The 20,433-nt window shown below is 39.5% G+C and overlaps 1 protein-coding gene across 4 annotated transcripts in view; it reads right to left on the bottom strand.

The window, feature by feature from the left end:
• Positions 1–4,169: 4,169 nt before the first annotated feature.
• ZNF608 (zinc finger protein 608) overlaps positions 4,170–20,433 on the bottom strand; it is an 83,386-nt gene continuing 67,122 nt past the window's right edge. For 3 of the 4 annotated variants that reach the window (XM_071424354.1, XM_071424355.1, XM_071424353.1), the window contains exons 4-10: positions 13,511–13,598; positions 10,587–13,038; positions 8,404–8,821; positions 7,688–7,860; positions 6,626–6,779; positions 5,295–5,376; positions 4,170–4,305 (exon numbers count right to left, since the gene is read on the bottom strand). In XM_071424354.1, the coding sequence (XP_071280455.1) occupies positions 4,299–4,305; positions 5,295–5,376; positions 6,626–6,779; positions 7,688–7,860; positions 8,404–8,821; positions 10,587–13,038; positions 13,511–13,598 (3,374 nt within the window). In that variant the 3' untranslated portion in view covers positions 4,170–4,298. Of the gene's footprint in view, positions 4,306–5,290; positions 5,377–6,625; positions 6,780–7,687; positions 7,861–8,403; positions 8,822–10,586; positions 13,039–13,510; positions 13,599–20,433 lie in introns of those variants that run through there. The other variant, XM_071424356.1, reaches the window with a different exon arrangement.

Here is a 20,433-nt window from a genome sequence, read left to right as displayed (position 1 = left end):
AAAGAATGACAAAAAAGAGGGAAAAAAAAGAGGAAAAAAAAAAGCCAACCTTGGCAAAAAGGCTAAAGCTATGAGAACTTAGGAAATACTGACCTAGAAAAAAGAAGACTTCCCGAGAGAGACCTGTAGTTCACAGTAATGCTATAGGGTGTTTAGTGCGGGAAGCTACATGAAGTGCTAAAAGTGAAACTAGAGCTCTCTTTCTAAAGCAGAACAAAGCTGGCATATTAAGTAATGACTGTATGTCTCCAGTTCCCTCTGATTCAGGGAGATAAAGGCTCAGACTTCCTATGTGGGCTTCGTATCATTCACAATTTCGAGTCATTGGATGGTTTCAAAATATCTTTGAAAAGTGTAACTGTAACTTTTTTGTCAGTTACCTTAGGCTCCTTGTTAACCAGTGGTCTGTCCTAGCTACTCATGGCATCTTGTGCTATCACCTGTGAGGGGCTGTTGCTGTTATTAAGAGGTAGCTATAAATATGAACTGCACGGTATGAATCTGAAGTGAAATATGTTCTCTGTCCCAAACACTGTAGGCTAAAGAGAACAGGATACATTAACATAGTCTAAGATAAAGGTGCAGGTCAACAGACGAATTGTGATAAAAGGAAAGAGAGAGAACTAATCAAGGGTCAAGCTCACAAATGTATGCAGAAAGCTTTTATATGTGCAAATAGAGTTTTGATGGTATCAGATGGATGTAAGAGGACTTGTTAAGCTGGCAAGTGGCACAGAGAGGGGAGAGGAGCAAAGAGGAGAGAGAGTGGTAAGCAAACACTAGAGTGAGATTTTGAGACAGCAACATGAGGACAGTACTTCTGTCAGTTGTGACAGTGACAAGACTCTGATACCAGGAATGAAATATGAATTAGACTCCCTGCCTGACCCTCACTGGTTCTCTGAGAAGAGCCAGGGTGGAGAGTCGTAGAAGGGCGCTATAGTGTCCTTTGTTTATGCCAATATCAGCAATGTGCGTGTTTTAGTATGAATTCAAGGATTCTCTAAATTCATGTCCTTTGGAAGTCCTTGTCCTGACAGCAGAGTGACAAGTGTAACTCAAGACCAAATGGTTAAGCCCCACCAGTGCACCTACCAAAAGCAAGGAGGGGATGTGTGGCACAGAATTAGCTTTGTGACTTCTCAGGTGTTCCCCAAGGCCACAGGGAATTCTAAAATTACAAAACTGAAATTATGTTTCTCTTAGCCCCCATTTTCACCTGCTCTAGGCTAGTCCTGGTAGCCAGCCAGCTCAGCTGGTTAGACCCCTGAGCTGTTCCAGCCCCTAGAGCTACGTGATCGCTCAGAAAGCACCCCACCCTCCTTTACTGTTCACATCCATTTTTCTCCCCCTGCAAGCATCACAGGCAGTACCTCCCTGGCTGGGTTTTTGAGTCTGTGTGATGGGCTTGTACTGACAGACTTTTCATTTCTCTAGCTGCATTTACATGGACAGACTTAGAAACTCAAATGAGTGTACTGCATAAGCCCTGCTTCACCTTTGCAAGACATCCAGCAACATCTGGATGAAAGACTGAAGCAAGGTCACTGTTAGCTGCTGCTGGAAGGGCAGGGTGGTAGAGATCAGCTAGAGGTAGCAAAAAGTGTAATCCCATCCTGTCGAAAACAGAGTGCAAATGTATCTGTATCATGATGATTCTGCTGCCCCTGTTCAGTGACCAGCCTCTGCAGCTCTTAGTTCCCAGTGTATAAATTGTCTTCCTTGTATTACTGCTTCAGTTTGCTCTTCCTTTGGATGCTTGCAAAGTGGTGAAATGACCCTGGCAGCTGCACATCAGTGCTCAGATGTGTGGGTGAGCACCCTTTGAGGAGTGCTGAACCAGAGAGTGACACTCACTGTGGCACAGCCTTTAGGGAGGTCAGCATGGTGAGTGTTAAACCAAAAAAGAAGGCTATGAAGCCAGATGGAAGACATAATAATCTTAAGTGGAGGAAGACAACACATGGCAAGAGATGTTAGCCACTCTTACAGACTTCAAGGATACAGTAAAACTATAACATTAACTGTAATTTTAACTGTTGCTTACCCTGTATCAATCAGAATAATTCATTCCAGTTACTTATGACACTCAAACCACACTAAAAATCACCCATAGTGTGAATTTATAAGATCTACTTTACTGTGGTAGCATTAATGGTTTAGGCGGAAAAAAACAAAAGTCAACGGTATGTTTCAACACAAAAGCCATCTGAGCCTTTACTATAGAAGTAATAAGGCATTTATTATTTCAAGAGCCCTGCATTCACAATATCCCCTTTTTCAAAGAAAACACCCCTTCCTTCCCATTTTTTTATGAGGCTAACTTGTAGTATGTCACCACTGTGAGACTTCTGAATGTGTTCAGAACAAGACAATAATAGTAAGCCACAGATGAATGATGTGTAGTAAAAATCAATAAACCTTATAACTATTCACTAAGGGAACTGATTTTATGCCTATAAAAATAAAACAATTATAGCAATATTAATGGCAGATTCATCATAGTAATATAAAAGTCCAAGTGTGCTTGTCTGTTGGGAATCTTTAATTCATCCTTCTGTATTAAGTATTCACAAGGTAGAAGAAACGGAACCAACTCCAAGAACAATCTTTAACTTGCAGTAATTCACCCTGTCAAAAAAAACCCCAACAAACACAAAAGAAAAACAACCAGTAAAACTTTGAAAAACAGTTTTGACAATCAATGTAACTGGGATATGCAGAAAAAGAAAAAAATTAAAGCCTCAAAAACCTGACCAGTAAATTTGATTTTTTTCACATCACGATTAGTGATTTCATGTTACTGTGTACTGTATTAACTGCATTGTAACAAAACAGGTGGTATGGCCACATAAAATACTTATCTTGTGGTAATGCAGGTTAGACACAGCAAAGGAATTTTTTTTTAATTGACAGGTCCTCTGCTTTTAGGAATCTATTCATTTTTTGGGGGAAGGGCAATACAGATAAAATAGGAAAAAATTTACCTATAATTTATAGCATACAGAGCTGCTCTAAAACAGGTATTAGAGACTTCAGTTCCACTAATACCATCAAAAGTGTTACCATGGGCCTTTTTTGAGCCTATCAGGGTCAACAGAAAGAGGTCCATCTGCCATCTGGCTTGGACCCTGCATTGCCCGCTGGGACAGGACACTGGCACAGGCCCAGCAGGAGCACAACTAGAAGCTGTACTATTGCTGCACCCTCTGCTATCTACAGCTATGACACATCTTTCAAAGTGGCTCAAGAACACCCAGAAATAAAATAAAAAAAAAAAAAAAAAATCAAAGTTTTTTCATTATTCTGATTGCCAAATTATTTAAGGCAAGTAAAAAAATGAAAGCATTTGATATAGGTTTTACATAAAATAAACTAGGTTACAGCATAAAACAAGTAAACAGGTAATGGCATTAAAGTCTCTCCTCTAAATCTGGGTAATTGTAAACATTAAAAAAAAGACTGCAGGACTATTCAAGTAATAGAACAATCACAGATGTCTTCTCATATGCAGGCTATTAGGTTATCTGCCATTCAAGATTATCAAAAAAGACATTTCATTATTCACAGATGCTCATTATCTCCATTTAAAATCTATACATTATATACAACACAGTTTTTGTGGTACTAGAATCCCCATGCCTTCCAAAGGTATATTTTTCACAATACACAATTACAATGAAACAGTGAGTACAGTAACATTTTACACTGATGCATCTTAATAGGAACCACCAAATAGACATCTACATTGTACCAAAGTGTCATCACAGTTAGCCTCTCTGAGAGCTTGTGGGAAATACCAGAAGGGTATGCAAGGTTCAGGCACACTGATACATAACATTATTTATTTACAATTGGAAAGGAAAAAAGAGAGAAGAAAAAGGAAAGGAAGAAGAAGAAGAAGAAGAAGAAGAAGGAGAGAAAGGAAACAAACAGCCTTTTGCGGTTAACGCCTTCTAACCATGACAAGTACATATCTCCATTTAGTGTGTGGTTCGCAACTTAGCAGCAGACCCTGTGTGCGAGCCTTGGTACTGATACAAAAAAAGTAAAGAATATATATATATTTTTATATATATATGTATATATATATATACGCATATATATATATAAAAAAACAGAAGTCTAATTACAGCAACATTTGTTACTCTGTGATAAAATCTGCAATTTACAAAAATGAAATGACTGGTTTTTGCCTGCCATTAAGGCATTTCAAATTAACACCATGGAACTGATGTCTGTAATAAAGCGCTTCCTCATGTGATCCAGTCACATGACAATGTTCATCCCCAAATTCATCATTCTCTGAAAAGAGAAAAAAGAAGGTTTTAGTAAGCAGAATCCTTTCCTCACACTTTTTTTCCTGCACACTGAATGCACCATAAAATGAAATCTGTACAAGTATTCTCAAACCCAAGAAGAAAAGACAGCAAGCCCGGTCCTCTTCCCTCCCCTGCCAGAAAAAATTTCCTGAGAAGTAACCTGTGTCAGGATTTTTTTCTGTGTTCTGGCTCCCTATCATCCATCAGCTCTTCCAGGGCTACAAACGTTTCTTACTGAAATAATTATAGCTAATGGTTGCCTGTTTTAGGATCAGCTTTCAGACAGACACCTGTAACATGGAACTTCATGGTTCTATTTGATACATTAAACTCTGAGTCATAACATGGCGGCAGTGAATGAAACCCTAATGTTAAAAGATGCTTTGGAATTTTCACTTGATATGGAGCCATCATAATACAGTAGCTTTCCTCTTGACAACCTAGTAAATAACTGAGAGGCTTTTAGGCATATAAATGTATGACATGGGTGTGCAACTTAAATACAAAACCATCTCTAGTGGGCTCCCAGACAAAACTCCCTAAAAGCAAGAGCAGCAAGCCAGGCAGCCTTGCAGAACAGATAAAATCCCAAGTTCTTCTGGTCATGCATGGAACCAATTGAACATTAATTTTAAACTCATTTTATTAAAAATTTGGATCGTATATTTCACAATCTCTTGTTTTATCTCAATAGCAGTGCTTAAAACACACTCTATGGAAAATCTCAGAAGACAGACTACTTGTTCTTTCTTAATGACCTATGTTACAATTAAAGAACACAACCAAGGACAAAATGTCATTCTAAGGAGAACAAAATTGCAATTAATCCAAACTACCAAGTTTTTCCTCAACTTTAAAAACTTGCGTCATACAAGGAAATGCACACCAGCAGGCTAAAAAAATCTGTGATTTACTTTCTCCTCTTTGTAACAAATTATATATGCTACAATATATAATTTATTGGCTATTTACCTTCTTTGTGCAGGAAACATACCAGATGCAGATGCCTGTGCAGCCACCTGCTGAGTGGCAACAAGGGCAGCAGAGGTCAATCCTGCAAGAAAGAAGAAACAAAGGAATGTTGATGTACCTCTGGTTTTAATGGATTTTTGTGGTCAGAGTAATGGTAGGAAGGATCTCTAAGGCAAACAAGCAGAAAATGTAGGGGGGTTATCACTACATAAATAACAAATATTGCAGGCAACATTGTTAACACAATCTGCCCAGTATGATCAATATACCTTTCTGTAATAAACGGAACCGTCTTTGATAGATATTCTACAAGAAATTACAGCATTTCTACTCACTGCATTCCTTTCCAAACACTGCACTGCATGATGCTAAGTGGGTTGTATGAGAGTTCATGAATAGGAAGCTCAGTAGAAATAATAGGTATCAGGAAACAACAAGAATCAAAAGTCACAGTGAATTATAGAAACGACATGCCAGCTGCTCAGGATACAATACTTTCATAATAACTTACCATTTTTACAGTTTTTGCTACTGAACAAGCATAAGGCATCCCAAAAGGCATATGGAATCACTGAATCACACTGAGAAATGTCAAGACTTTTACACAGGAAAAATAAATGCTGAGGCACCAAGTCAATGGAAAGAAGAAATGTCATTTAGCCACCAGTTGTGGTAGCACATATTTTGCTGCTTGGGAGGAAACCTCCTTTTAATTCGTCTAGAGTCCATGGTTAGAGAAAAAAACATTCAAAGACCAGTATAAAACCTAGGGAGAATAAATTGTATCTCACTGTGCTGCTTTTTCCCTGACTGCAACTTTGTGCACGGCATTTGCCAAAATACAAAGAGTCCTCTTTCAAACAGTCAAATTATAACAAGCACAAACCCTTGTGACTGGAATGCCTTGTACATAAAATATGTTCAGTATAAAAAGCTTTTGTCTTTGCTACACTTCCTCCATTGCTTACACAACCCTAATTATACAAAAAGGAGGTTGTTTGGTTTGGATATTTTACTGCCTTTCAGCCAGTTAATATCAGTTTGCAGGAGGAATCAAAACATTCATGTGGATGACAGCCTAACTGGTACATCTTTAATAATGCTCTGACACCCAGTTTTGGAAACAAAACTTGGTATTTCTCAGACATGAAGCTATTAATCTATTGCTAGTACATGCTGTGAATTTTCAAGCCTCCTCCCTAAACGTAACACAGTTCTTTTCTAACAGTCCTATCTCTATTCAAAATGCTTCATATAGGCATAATTTCCAGTGTCAAGGCAACAATTCCATGAGGCAAGCTTATCCTACCCATTGACAATTTTCTGCTCACCTTGAAATGGGTCATACTGTCCAGGTATAAGGGGGTAGCCCATTCCAACGTGTGTATGGTGGTGAGTATGGAGATGCCGCTGGCTGAAAGGAGAATGGCGGTCTCGCTCCCTCTCTGCTTCCCGCTCACGCTCAGCTGGTGATTTTTCCACAGGCTAGTAACAGAAAGTGAAAGAAAACTGACATGAGAACTTTAAAAGGGATGAAATCACAATAAAACCGTGTGCTACTACCTGTCAAAAACTTTTTGAATACAAATGACTGAAGCTCACTTTTTCTGAAGCAGTATCTCTACTGGAGTATTTGCACTTGATTCTAATCTCAGGCTAATCTTTCTGGATAATGGAAGATTTCCCAAGGCAGAAGATTTTGAGGCAACACACTGCATCTTGAAGACACCATGGTGACTTCTGGTTTAGGGCTCCCTGAAGCTCAGCTGGCTTGCCAATGCCTGAACAACCTAGGTGAGCTGCTGAAAACGCTCAATGTTCTAAAGCTCTCTGGGGATCAAGTCTGACTGAATAGCAGAAAAACTATTTTTAGAAAATAGAATGAGAGCCAATGACTTGCTCACAATTAAAACCAGCAACAACTTATCTGAAAGTGAAATAACAGTAATTGTTCCAACTTTGTAAATCTCATTTGTAAATCTTTAGAAATTGGGGATGGTAATCAGCTACTTGGAAGATGTGAATTCTTGGCAAATACAAGGAGGGGATATTATCAAATCCTATAGCCAAACTCCTCATTTCATTATGTTTCTGAACAGGAGGTTCCTGTTTAACTGCAAAAAACTGTGCACCACGAGGTATCTCTGAATCTGTATTTCTATATTAGTCTATTCAAGACAGGAAACCTCAGCACAGAACTGTGTTAGATGTGTTACTTCCAGTTTATGCCACAGAAGCATTCTGACTATAAACTGCTTTTATTATAAGCTGTACTATAAAGAAGAATCATGCACTCATAGCTTGATGCCAGCTTGTGTGCTTCCCACAGTTATGCTCCTCCTCTATCCCTTCCTGTATGTGACACTCTCCAGTAAGAACAGACAAAGCCTTACAACAGGTGACTTGCTGCGATACTGGTTGGCATGCTGCTGGAGCAAATCCAGTGCTTTGGACTCAGTGGTTGATTTTGCATTGATGCTCGGGCTGGTATTGACCTTTTCTGCCTCTTCTCTCCCTGACATCTTCCCATAAACTGGATAATGAAATCCTGGAGAGAGATAGGCCCCTGCGGGTAAACAATAAATACCACATCAAGTTACTGTTTTTACATTTTGATTATATCAAGGTAGGAGGAGACAATATCAGAACTGACAATTACGTCAAAAGTAGATCACATGACTACCAAATGGCACGACTGCTCTTCAATTTCATCACCTAATTTGCCCTGATGAATGAAGGTTATAAAGAGGGTTGAGCTGATAACCATTTCAGACATTTATGGGTCCTATTTAAGTAAAAGGAATAGTAACTATAATGGTTCTGACAGTAAGTGCTTAGAATATTTTTATAGGCAATAAACTATCTGTCAGTCTAACAGCAACAGCAGACTGTCAAGTGTTGAGAAACTTGAGAGTTCATAAAAGGAACATCTTGTATTAAACCAGTTTCATCTACAGAACATTCCCCAGCGGAAGCACAAGCAACACAACGTCATCCATGAAGCTTCTAATTTAGCCTAGCTACTAACAGAAATATTAAAATGCAGGCTTTACTGAACCTGAGGATGCAAATCTTAACTAGCACACAAGGCAGGTTTTGGAATACATACCAGGATAGCTGTGCATTAGGACAGGAGAGACTGCACGATAGGCTGGATGGTTGGGATCGTACATCTGCGGATACGGGTAAGCATGCAAGTACTGGATGTATGACTGATGCTGACTCATTGGTGAGGAAACTGCTACTCTAGCACCCCGAGAGTCCTTCCAATTTACAGGAGTCTTTTGATCATCGTTTTTTATCTTGCTCTCATCCACTGATTGAGAATCAGAACGCTTGACCTCTTTGGGCTCCTCTTTAATGCTTGCTAATGAGACAGGAAGGTTAGGCAGGGAACTTTCCTTGTTAGGTGTTTTTCTAGGGCTGTCTTCTTTTAACTTTTTCTCACGATCAAGTTCTTCTGATTTTTGCTGATCAAGGTATTTGGGCTGATAGACATAATGATGCCATGTTCGTGAATCTGGGTCCTAATAAAGAGGAGAAAAAAATTGTCCTGAACTTAGATGTAGAACTAAGTTTGTTATTGATATTCCCCACATTTCAGTTAATGTATTTTTAATACCATATCCCCATTACATAGAGGAGAGGTTTGTTTGCCACAGAGTGCCTTGAGCTCAAAGTCAAACCAATATTCCCATGAAGGAGCAAGAGTCTATTATCAAAATTTAATTCAATTGCTTCATCTTATATCCTTCTTCATGCCTTTAACTAGTTTAATCATGAAATACATGTGCAATGTAATGAAGTTTTGAGACTATGTTATTCATAAAACATTTTAATTAAAGCCCACAGAGAGACTTTTCCCACTAGAGAGCAAAAAGTATCTGTGAACCACAAAATTAGAGCTGGCTAATGATATGCCAGAATACTTTGAATACCTGGAACAATGCACATGAAAAGCTGATCTAGCTGGCAAGATTTTAATGCTACCTCTGGTATTACAAACATCCAGGAACCAGTGGAAGTCAAACATTAAAGCAGACTTTTTCAGCTGACAATCTTATTTTAAGTTTGTAAAATTACAGGTACGCAAGTATTTATTGGATCAGGATCACATGGTTTAAAGAACATGTACTGGGCACCGTAAATACTTCCAAAAATAATGTATTACACAGACCAGTTTATAAACATGTTACAGAACTGGAGAGGGGAGATCTTCACAACACTACACCAAATTGCTACGGAGAAGTAACAGGAAGACTTCTTTTTCTGGTACAGGATATGCAAGAGCTAATTGTCAACATTTTCTCCAACTGACATACATTTATGGCACATGCCACAGAAATATAAGCACGCAACTAAATGCTTGGACAGTGTGGTTCAAATACCCACTTGAATCAGCAGAAATCTTCTCCTACTTAGGGCTGTACCATCCCACTTCCTTTAGAGCTCTCTACTCCCACTCCCCTGATCCCACTGTACATTGAAAGACAGCCTGTAAGGGTGAAGTCTGGGATGTACCATACGCCAGAACATGAAAGTATCAAGCATTGAGGCTCTAGTTCAGAGCACGGAGACAGTTGCATTGCCTCAAATGAAGGCAATGTGACATCTACGAGGGTCAGCATGAAGCCACTGGATAAAATTCTGGTCCCACTGAAGTCAATGGCAAAACTATCACTGACATCAATGGAGAGAGGATTTCATCCATTGTGTAGGTCTGTAGGGGCTTGAGGTTGGTTGAGGAAAGAAGGGGAACTTAACTGCTTCAGAAAGGTCACCTTGGGTTAAGATAAAGAGCTGTGCTTTAAGCCAACTCTTCAAAGAACCAGCTCACCCATCTTTAGTAAATGCCAACTGTTATTTAACAAAAAAAAGAAACACTTCAAACCATGTTTCAAATCTACTTTAAGTCCTCTCACAATGAAAGCTACTTATTTTGCTTGAAATTTCTCATTTCTGAACTAAGCAAACTGCTTACCATTTACATCTAAAAGAGAAATCTAATTCTACTTTATTCATGCATATAATTTAAAAGAGTCTGTTCAGGTCGTAAGCCTGTGCTCTGTCACCACCTTACTAGACTTTTTAATTTTTTTTTTTTTTTTTGTAATTTTCAAACAGCTCAACTGGAAGGTTTATTGGTCTATTCACAGACTACAATACAATCCAGCATGAAAAAATGATGGTGGAGCTTGTTTGGCTGCAGAGGTAGAAGAATGTAGCAGAAAGTAAATACCACGACTTAAAAGATAAACCAAAACACTCTTGTTCCATTTCCTGTGATCTCACCTGTTTAAATCTTGTGGTTGGATCTACTCCTGTTTGCTTCATTGAGTCCATAACAGATTTCATCTCCACAGCCTCCTTTATAAGCTGGTGGTTTTCCATTTGTTTGGCTTTGAAAGTGTCAGACTGAAGCTGCTGCTGGTGATTGGAAAGGATCTGTGATTTGCTTGTCTCCTCACCTTTGTTAGGAACTGATGACCCTATTTTAGTGTTATTTTTGCTGGACTCTGGAGTTGAAGGGGCCTTTGAAATAGTGGCAGATGGAATATTCTTCTGCTTGTTGTCATCCTTCCCAATCTCTTTCAAGGGGGGGTCATTCTTCCTTTCACAGTCCCTCCCACTTTGTGCCATTTTCTGTTCTGCTAGTCTCTGGTCCTCATAGTATTTTTCATACTGCTGCCTGTAAGCAGGGTTGGAGGCCATTAAGGACTTTTGGTCCATATAGAGCCCATAGGCATACTGTCCATAATAAAGTGACTGAGCAAGTGCAGGGTGTCTTTGAGTTATTACTGACTGATGTTGTGGCTGCAAATTAGAGGAAGTGCTTTCGCTTTTCTTGGCATCTGACGATTCTGCCTTCTCTTTCTTTTCAGCCTCTTCCTCAGCCTCTTTTTTAATCTTCAGCCCCTGTGGGGTACTGCTGTTCCCGGCTGCTGGGGCACTGACCTGTCCAGAGTGCAAGTAACTTGGGGAATAGTAAGGATCGTAGCCATGGTAATAGGGAGAATGAGACTCTTTCACTTGAGCTGATTGTGCTGTGGTCGAAGAATGTCCTTTTACAACACCATCTTTATTAGAAATAATATCTGATGGAGAGCTGGCCTTTGACCTCATGCCCTCTGACCTGCTGTCAGAGCCACCATCATCAGCTGCGTCAGAAATATCTGAGTAAGCAGGGCTGTTGGTTTTAGCAGCCGTGCTGTCTGCGCCATTCTGTGTCAACACGTGCAGTGGGGCCATGGCAGATTGTCCATTCACCAAAGTGCTGCATTCCATCCTGGAGGCACTCCCTATGGAAGGGCTGGGCGCATTGTCTGTGAATGTGTAAACTTTATCAGCTTCAGCCTTAATACTTGCCATCCTGCTCTCTTGAGATTCTGACAGTCCATTAGCTAGCACTTCATTCTTGTTGAGATGGTCCTTTAAAAAATGTCCAGATAAGTCTTTTCCAGACCCTTTTGAGTCCTCCAGCTTCCCCAGCTTAGAATCCATCTTAGGGCTGCCCGTCTCTTTGCTTTCTTTGTCCTTCAGCTTTCGCTTCTCCTTTTTCTTTTTGTCTTTGAGTGATGTGAGAGCTGGGTTTACAGTGCTTGGCTCTCCCATAATTGTGGGCTTTGGTTGAATGGGTTTCAGTGGAGGGCTCTTTGGTGTAGCCTGAACAATAGTAGTTGTTAGAGAGGGCAGTCCTGGTATTGTCCCTGTAGTGGTGGTTGTAAAGGCTGTAGTAGGTATAGCTATTAACTGGGGAGGAGTTGGTGCTGGTGCTGGGGCAATGGGCCTGGCCGTTTTCAGCTTGGAAAGGTTTTTATCCACTTTGCAATTGTTTGATTTCTTGCCTTTATCACCTAAACTCTTCTTGTCAATTAATCCTTCAGCCTCCAATTTCGGCATTTCGGTTTGCAAATTGCCATCTGCTACTGAGCAATTATCCATTGTGGCTGCCATGTTAGAAATTACTGGAAGGCTGTTCAATTCACTGTTCAGACCCTTCTTTTTGCCAGAATTCTTGCCAGTTTTGGAACTGATAACTGAACCAGGGCCATTGCTGGTCAGTTCCCTCTTTCCCTTGGGGGTCCCTGGGGTAGCAATGGAGGAAGGAGATGTCGGTGCTTTTAGTGGATCAAAGCCTGGCAAGTTTGTGCTTTGCTCACTGCATTCAAGTGCCACATTACTTAGTGCTTCCTCACAGTCTGAAATTTTGTCTTCACTGTCAGGCTCAAACTCCAGTTTGTTTTCTGGGTCTAAGTGTGCATGAGCCTGATGGTAACGTAATCCATTAATGTGCTTGTACTTCTTGTTGCAGTTGGGGTGAGGACAGTCAATCAGCACTGGGGAAGAGCAGCCTTGGTCCAAAAAAGTAGTCTCAGGTTTCCCCTGTGGGGTGGTGGGAGTGCTTCTAGAGTTAGTACGAATGCGTTTTCCAGACTTATTGTCCTCTGAACTGGAGTTCAAATCCAGCTCCATAGGAGGCTTAGTTTTCCTCTTGTTTGTGGACGAGGGGCTGGCTTTGACTTCATCCATGGCACAGTTTGGGGGTGTTCTGCGCCCACTTGAGTTAAGGCTGCCCCTCCTCCCCTTCCCATTGGCACCACCTCGATTTTTATTCTGAAGTCCTCGGGACTCTGCGAAACTCGCATCGTTCCCAGGTACAGCCGCAGCTGCAGCGGACCTTGCCCGCTTTCCCCTGCCCCGTCCTCCACGCATTTCCAGGTCACTTGTTGGCGATTCACAAAACCTGTACAAACAATAGATTCCATCAGCAGGAGCCATGAACTGAAAAAATAACAACCACTACCATGTCCCGTAAGAGAACCTTCACACACGTTAAGGAAAGATGTCCTTCTGACAAGTGAGAATGTTACAGTGTCAAAGGCAAAGTCATTAAAAAACAACAAAAATGGTAAGGACATATCCACCTGGTGAGAACAATGGAGCAAAACATTTTCCTAACTTAAAGAAATGCATTTTGAAATTAACTGCTCTCTGACTGAATCCCATGTATTTCCTCTTCCCTCTCAAAAATACAAAAGTAAAATAAAGAAGAGCTTCCACCCCACGTTTCACTCTGGAAGACAGAACTAGTTAATTCACTCGTGCATGTTTTCAATTATAACCAGTTGTGCTTTATTAATCTCTGTATGGTCTCTTGCCTGAGACTGGGGGTTAAAACACAGCAGAGAAAAAATAGTCTCAGAATGTTTGCCTACCTCGGAGGGGCCCAGTCATGCTTTGTGCAGTCCAACAGTGTTCCCACGTAAGTCTTGTTCCTCCATGTAACATTTACCACCAGGACACCTGTCAGTGAGCAAAAAATAAAGTATTATCACACATAAGAACAATAACTGGGATAGACTTTTTGTTTTGCACATTTTTTTTCTTTTTCCTGTCCTTTCCTCACAAAGTAAGATATTAATTCTCATTTGCTCTCAAACACTCTGGTCTATATTCTTCCTCTTTTCTGGTTTCAGTGACCTCAAGTTAAAACCCACAGGAAAGACTGCAAATGACAAAGAACAAGAATTAGTGCACCCATGTGTCTGTGTGCAAGACAGCTTGCCTGTGTGACGGTGTGTGTGTAATCAAGATACAGCTGACAGAAGGAAATGGGTTTTGCCATGTCCTGCTGTAAAACAGCAACACTCACCTCTTAATTTTGCTATTATTGCACATAATTGCTTTCACTTGGCAGCCAGCCAGCATAAACTAAGCACCAGTTACAGTGTTTAAATCAGAAGGTGACTGAGAAGAATAATCTGCTTTGCTTTGAACAATATGATAATGATGCTTCTATTTACTTGAAGTTACTCATATCCAAACACACAAACATATACATGTATGCACTGCAAGTTTTGTTCAGCAGACATAGATCAAAAAATGTATTATTTGCCTTGCTTTTGCTTCTGTGGAAAGTGAGAGCTAGATATGAAACTTCAACCATACCACAGTTAAGGTAGGAGTAATTGCAATATATATTTATATAGGAAAAGGGATCCTTCAAAAAACCTACTGTAATTTAATTGATTTTCCACTTATGACTTTTATTAAATGCAAATTTGCCTGCCTAAAGCAGAATTCTAATTTTGTTTTATTTGAATTATCCCTGTAAAATTTTTGAATGATAAGGTTATTGTAAGTAACAAGAAAATAAATGTAGGGGATGTCATTCAAATGTTTTCAGGTTGCCCTCAAACGCTTCTTCACATAATTTATCATCATGTTTATGGACTAGCCAGCATAATGACCCCTTTAATTCATTAACTGCCACAGATAAACAGAAGGTAGTATTATTGAGCCAGACATCTCTTCTCATTAGAACACACAGTGAAATAAGAAATACATTTTATCTAACAAAGAAAGGCACAGTACAAAATGTTCCCAATTTATGAGAGGCATGAAGACACCAACTCGCAGCTGACAGCCTTGTTTTTCCTCTGCACTTCCCTTATTCTATCTGCAGCGTCTCTGTAATAGAAATGATTGTGGCATTGTGCCAGAATGTTTCCAGCCCATCTTTTTGCTTTGTCTTACCAGTGCAATTTCTAATTTTGCAATAAAACCATCCCTCTCTGCTGCACTGAGGCGAAGTTAACATACAAGCAGCAGCATATTTCCTCAGGGGTCTTTTAGCAGCAGGGAAGTATTTTAAATGTTGTTAGCAGAGGTACCAAGGAAGAAGGGATTTCCTTGAAAATTCTCTGAAACAGATTTGAAATTTATCCCCCATATGGTTTTTCACTGCAATTAGGCAACTAGAATTTTGCACACTGGAATGAACTGGTCTGAAGCATGAAAGACAAACTGCACTTCCAGCCAGTGTCAGTCGGGTCCTAGAGGGACCATGGTGAAGATGTTTAGGAGAGACTTGATGTGGCACTTAGTCCCATGGTCTACTTGACAGGGCAGTGTTGGGTCATAGGTTGGACTCGATGATCTCAGACATCCTTCCAAGCCTAACTGATTCTGTGATTCTGTGATCAGGGTTAAAAGGCCATGCTGTACTTTTATGACCTATGCAAACTAAGCAGCCTGCAAAGACAACAAGGCTGTTTTATGTTGCCTCTTGCATAGCGTGGAGGCAGCCAGGAAGTGCTGGGGTCCAGGGAGGAGGAGGAGGAAGAGGAGAACCACCCAGTACATCCAAGAGGAAATATCTGTTGGTAGAAATGGGGTTTCTTACAATGAGCAGCTCTATGTTCCCACTTCCATTCACAACCTAGAGAAAAGAGATTGAATAGGTGTTTCTCTGGCAGCCTTGATGCCTTTCTTCCACTATAACAGCTTGTCATCTGTGACTCTGTAAGGGTCCAAGTGAAAATCTTGAGTATTTTCCCCTGGTAAACTGTATTATGGCAGGCAGCCCATCTATCTGTAAGCAGCACAGTTGATCCCTCAACCCCACCTACCAGCATTTGTCCAGTCTCCTAAAAGTACCAAGCAAAGAGAGCTCTCTGACATCCCATGGAATATTACTGAAGAACTAATTTTGTCATTTATTCTCCCCCAGCTAGTTCATTTTTATCCTTTTTTTAAAAAGTAATTGTTACTTTGTGGGGATTTTTTGAGTTTGGATTTTTTTTTTTTTAGGGGGGTGGTTGGTTTGTTTTGTTTTGGGTTTTTTTGGGAGGATGTCTTAATAAAGGTTTATTCTCACCTATCTTCCTTGATAATCTTGCCTATCTCTATGTGCACTTTATTAATTTATTTATGTACCAGACCTAGGGATAGTTTGTTACCTATTGACAGAAAAGAAGGCAAGGTAGAAGGCATAGAATAGTGAAAATAATAAAAGTCCCTGAAATCAATACATATTTCAATAATTCTACGAAGACATTTAAATGACCTTCCCATGTAAGAAAGTCAGAATTTCAAAAGCAAACACAACTAAGCTCCTCCCTTAAATCTGCTACATATAGCATCTCATTAAATTTGTTAGGCTTAGCAAAGGTGCAAGTAGGAGAGAATATTAATCTCCATGTTGTGTTAGCTGTGGAAAGGAATACATTTCCTTTCCTTAATGACAGCACATTGCTCAGCCACACAAAAGACTCCACAGAACTGGCAGGGAAGGTAACTCGTTTACTCTTCTAAGATTATCACAGAAATGGGTGAGGAGAATATAAGTAACATGGGAGGTAGGGATCTAAGGAAATGTGCAACTGGGAGAGGCTTATTAGGCCAAAGCACCAGAACATGAAAATGGAGATGACTGAGTTGGTAATCCACACAATGTACTCAATGCAGTGCTGAAGAGAAGGGATTATTCTTCTAAATCAGGGTGTGCTGTTTGTCATGGCACAGCGTTCAAGCTCAAAGCAAGAACCTCTGCTGAGCCTGCTCTGTCCCAGGGGCTAGAGCAGTGCCTGGCTCACTGCCAGTATCACCTCTGAGTACACTGGCCATGCACTCAGGGATGCAGTAGCCCTTCTCTGGGTCATTCCAGCTCCTCTCTGTGCACCTGTGTGCTCATGTAACCCCTTCATCTTGTGAAGGAACACACCACACACAGGACCAAACCTCATGGGGGCTGTGCCAAATCATAAGAAGTTCCTGTCATGAGACTTCCTATTACATCAGACTACATATAATGTAGCAATAACCTATTTAACATTGCCTGAACAAGAGAGAAAATGCAAAGACAGTCTGAGGAACCCACAGGTTTCATACTATCTGAAACAAGAGATGCATTTTCACCTTATAAAAAGCCCAAGAGGCTAAACTTTTTAAAATACCCCTTACTGAAGAATGGGGAAAAAAAAAAATCAGGTGCTTGTAATGAAATGTACCTGAGGACATTTGGACTCTCTAAGATTCTAATTCAGGAGGAAACTTAGGCAAATATCTAATTCTGTTCCTGTGAGGTTGGATCAAAAATCAGTGAATATGTACTACACAAATGCTTCTTTGAGAAACTAGGGGTGTCATCTTAAAGAGTTTGACCAATTACTAGAGCACAGTTCACAAGAATTAAATGTAGCAAAGAAAAACTTATCTCCCCAAAATACGGATATAAATTTCTTGGTTTAATTTGGTTGATCATTCCATTTGCAAACTATATAACTATTCAAAGTTACAGTATATCTGAAATTAACAATACTTTCTGCAGCCTTCCGTGTCATATGTCCTACATTAAAGCAAAAAAAGAATATGAGAATTAAATGTTCTAAAGTTACCACCCATGCTACTCTTTATCATTAAAGAGTAAACACAGTAAGTACAGAATGTTTTATGTGTAGGAATTACAAAATGGTGTTATAATGTAAGAAAATGGGGTAATGTTAACCAGAAGTTTTAGAGTTCACCTACTGTAGTTTTTCTGCCAAAATCCATTATTAGGCAAGGCAGGATCATATACAAAAGCATTAATGTATGACAACGGCACACCCAGGATGTCATCTGCTGCCCACCACTGTCAATAGAAGCTCCTCCTTTAAGATCAAATGTTGTCAGCCTTTTAGGAACAAGACAAGATTCTGTATTTTGCTGTTTTCCCTCACAGTATGTGTACCATTATGAGCTCTTTTTCTTTACTCATCATAATCATAACCACAACATTAATGGCAAAAATTTTCAGGCAGGAAAAACTAATGCATGCCTATAGGAATACAAAGCCATTTTATATAAGCACTTCTGATAGATAACATACAAAACAACTGCGACAATTTCTTACTTGAATTTTCTTATGGAATGAAAAGTCACATGTCACTAAAGTAGTATGTAAGAATGTAATTTCAGAAATCTACAGCAAAAACCTCACTTTTTATGAGTTCTACGGATATGATGTATCTTTTCTTCTCCTATCCCTTCTGCCTGCTTTTCAGTGACTGCCTAACAAAGGCCAGAACCAAAACTTGCTATTTACTATTAACTATATCTTGTAGAATGAAATATGTCATCACAAGTTGGAAATGAAGTAAATAACCCTGTTGCTAAGAAATGCAGATGTGCTATTTTGACATAAAAACATCAGAATCAAAGGCGTTTTCAGTACCAAGTAAGGGTATTGTTCATATGGATTACTCTGGCACTGCACGTTTAGCAGACACATCTACACTCTTGCAGACATTCCTTCATTTAAAGACAAAAAACCCCTGAAGTACCTAGTCTAAAAAAAAATACTAATTTCTTTGTCTTCTTGACTCAGTTTTCTGCAATGATCATAAGCCAAGAATGTTTATGTTTGTATCCAAAACTTTGAAAATGAGCTCATGTGATGAGGAATCAAATTATCACATCACTACCTTAAATGCAGGCCCCAGCTTTTAAAAATACTGGCTTTAGAAAACAAACATGTTCAAATTCCAATACAAGTAGGCACTACTCAATTAATCAGATTGGAAAGCCTGACTTAATTTTTACAGCATAGGCTACTTTTGTGTTCAGATCCCAGCAAATGCTACAAAATCCTGGTTTAGTGCAAACTGATTATTTCACCAGAAAACTCAGCAAACCAGTTATCTGAGAGGGTAAGCCTTCATTTTTGCAAAAGGAGCTGCTCCCTCTGCTCTTAGTAGACAATCTGGCCGAAAGCATCTGTAAAATTCTGGAGAAACCAGATCTGCACAAAGTCTTTCTGAACACTTCTTTGTTGAAGAATATTTATATGATCTTTCAAAACTAGGAATGATTTGTCTACTTTTCAGTCATCAGAAGTCATGTATATTTAAAAAGTCACATATATTTTAAGAGTCACATAAGTCACTTACCCTTAAACATAAGTGGAAGCCTCTGTTGTCAAAATTCCAAAATTAAGTTCTGCCTACTACCTTTACTATCCTGAGTATCATTTTAAAACAATTTTTCCTGATGCCAGAGGAAGATCTCTAAAGTAGACTACACTTTCCAGAATTATTTTAGTAAGATTACTTCTTTAAAAGGTTAATATGATAAATTCTTGTAGCAAAAATCTCTGTGGCATAGTAGTTCTTCAAGGTTGAGATGCAATCCTGGTATAGCGAAGCATCACATCATTACTTGATTACTGTTACAAGTATTACTTGTAACACTACAGCATAATCAATTCCTTGTATCTTCATGATTAGTGAATCCACAAATACGTTTGCAAGTCAAATTTGATTTGCCTCTTGTCCCTGCCATGTCAAGTACAAATAATACATACATGCCTGGGATAGCCAAACCATGGCATATCTGTCATCAGTGAGTACACCACCCCCACCGATTAAACATGTTTTATTCCAAATCTGGCATTGCAATTTTTTTGGTCCCACCCAGAACTCTTTGACATCACTCCATAACAATAGCTAAAATATATAAAATGCAAAAAGCTGCAAGATGAAAATCTATATTCTTAGTATTATCTCAAAATTTTTTGTTGCCACTGGCTTAGTAAAAGCAGTACAACTCATTTGCCTCACAACCATCATATCCGTCACATCATCATCAATCCCACATCCACATATACACCTGCAATTCAACCAGGCATAAAAAACACAGAGCAATTTTTATATTAGACTTGCAATGCAAATGGCTTATTCCTCCCTGATTGCTTCCATCCAGAAAGTAATCTAAAATGATCAGTAAACGATCTCTGTATGAAGCCATGTATAGACTGAATGCTGATCTGGGAGTTGTACAGTTTATATACTACTTTAATCACACTCTCTGTCTAGCATGGCACAAGAACTTAACTACATCTACAACAGGTGCACATGTAACTGGCATCAACATCAGCCAGCTTGAGGATGTAATGATTGTCAGGTGGCCTGGAAATGCAAGACTGGTGGGTTTGCTTTTTTTTTGTTTTGGTTTGCTGGTGGGATTTTTGGGCCTTTTTTTTTTTTTCCCCAAGAGCCCTATTGCAGCACAGAATGTTTGAAAAGTCACTTAAACCACATCCTGTAATCAGACCATCTGGAGCACAGATCTGCAATTAGTCATCCTGGGCACTGGACTTTATCTGAACAAATACTGTACAGCAATGAAGACGAGAAGATTGGATAGCATCAAGGAAAGGAAGCATAATGAAATACTGCTGGTGTAGTCATAAACCACTGAGGCATTTAGCAGTGGCGTTAATTCTGCATTCTGTACTTTATGAAAGCATAGCAAGTTTAAAGGTTAGAGGGCTGAGAGGCTAAACTCTGCTATTTTAGTTAATGTTGCCTTGCTGGTG

This window comes from Agelaius tricolor, unplaced genomic scaffold, assembly GCF_023055355.1.
Source record: "Agelaius tricolor isolate 1412-34295 unplaced genomic scaffold, bAgeTri1.0.p SCAF_4, whole genome shotgun sequence".
NCBI lineage: Eukaryota > Metazoa > Chordata > Aves > Passeriformes > Icteridae > Agelaius > Agelaius tricolor.
This window is presented reverse-complemented; position numbering and strand designations above follow the sequence as displayed.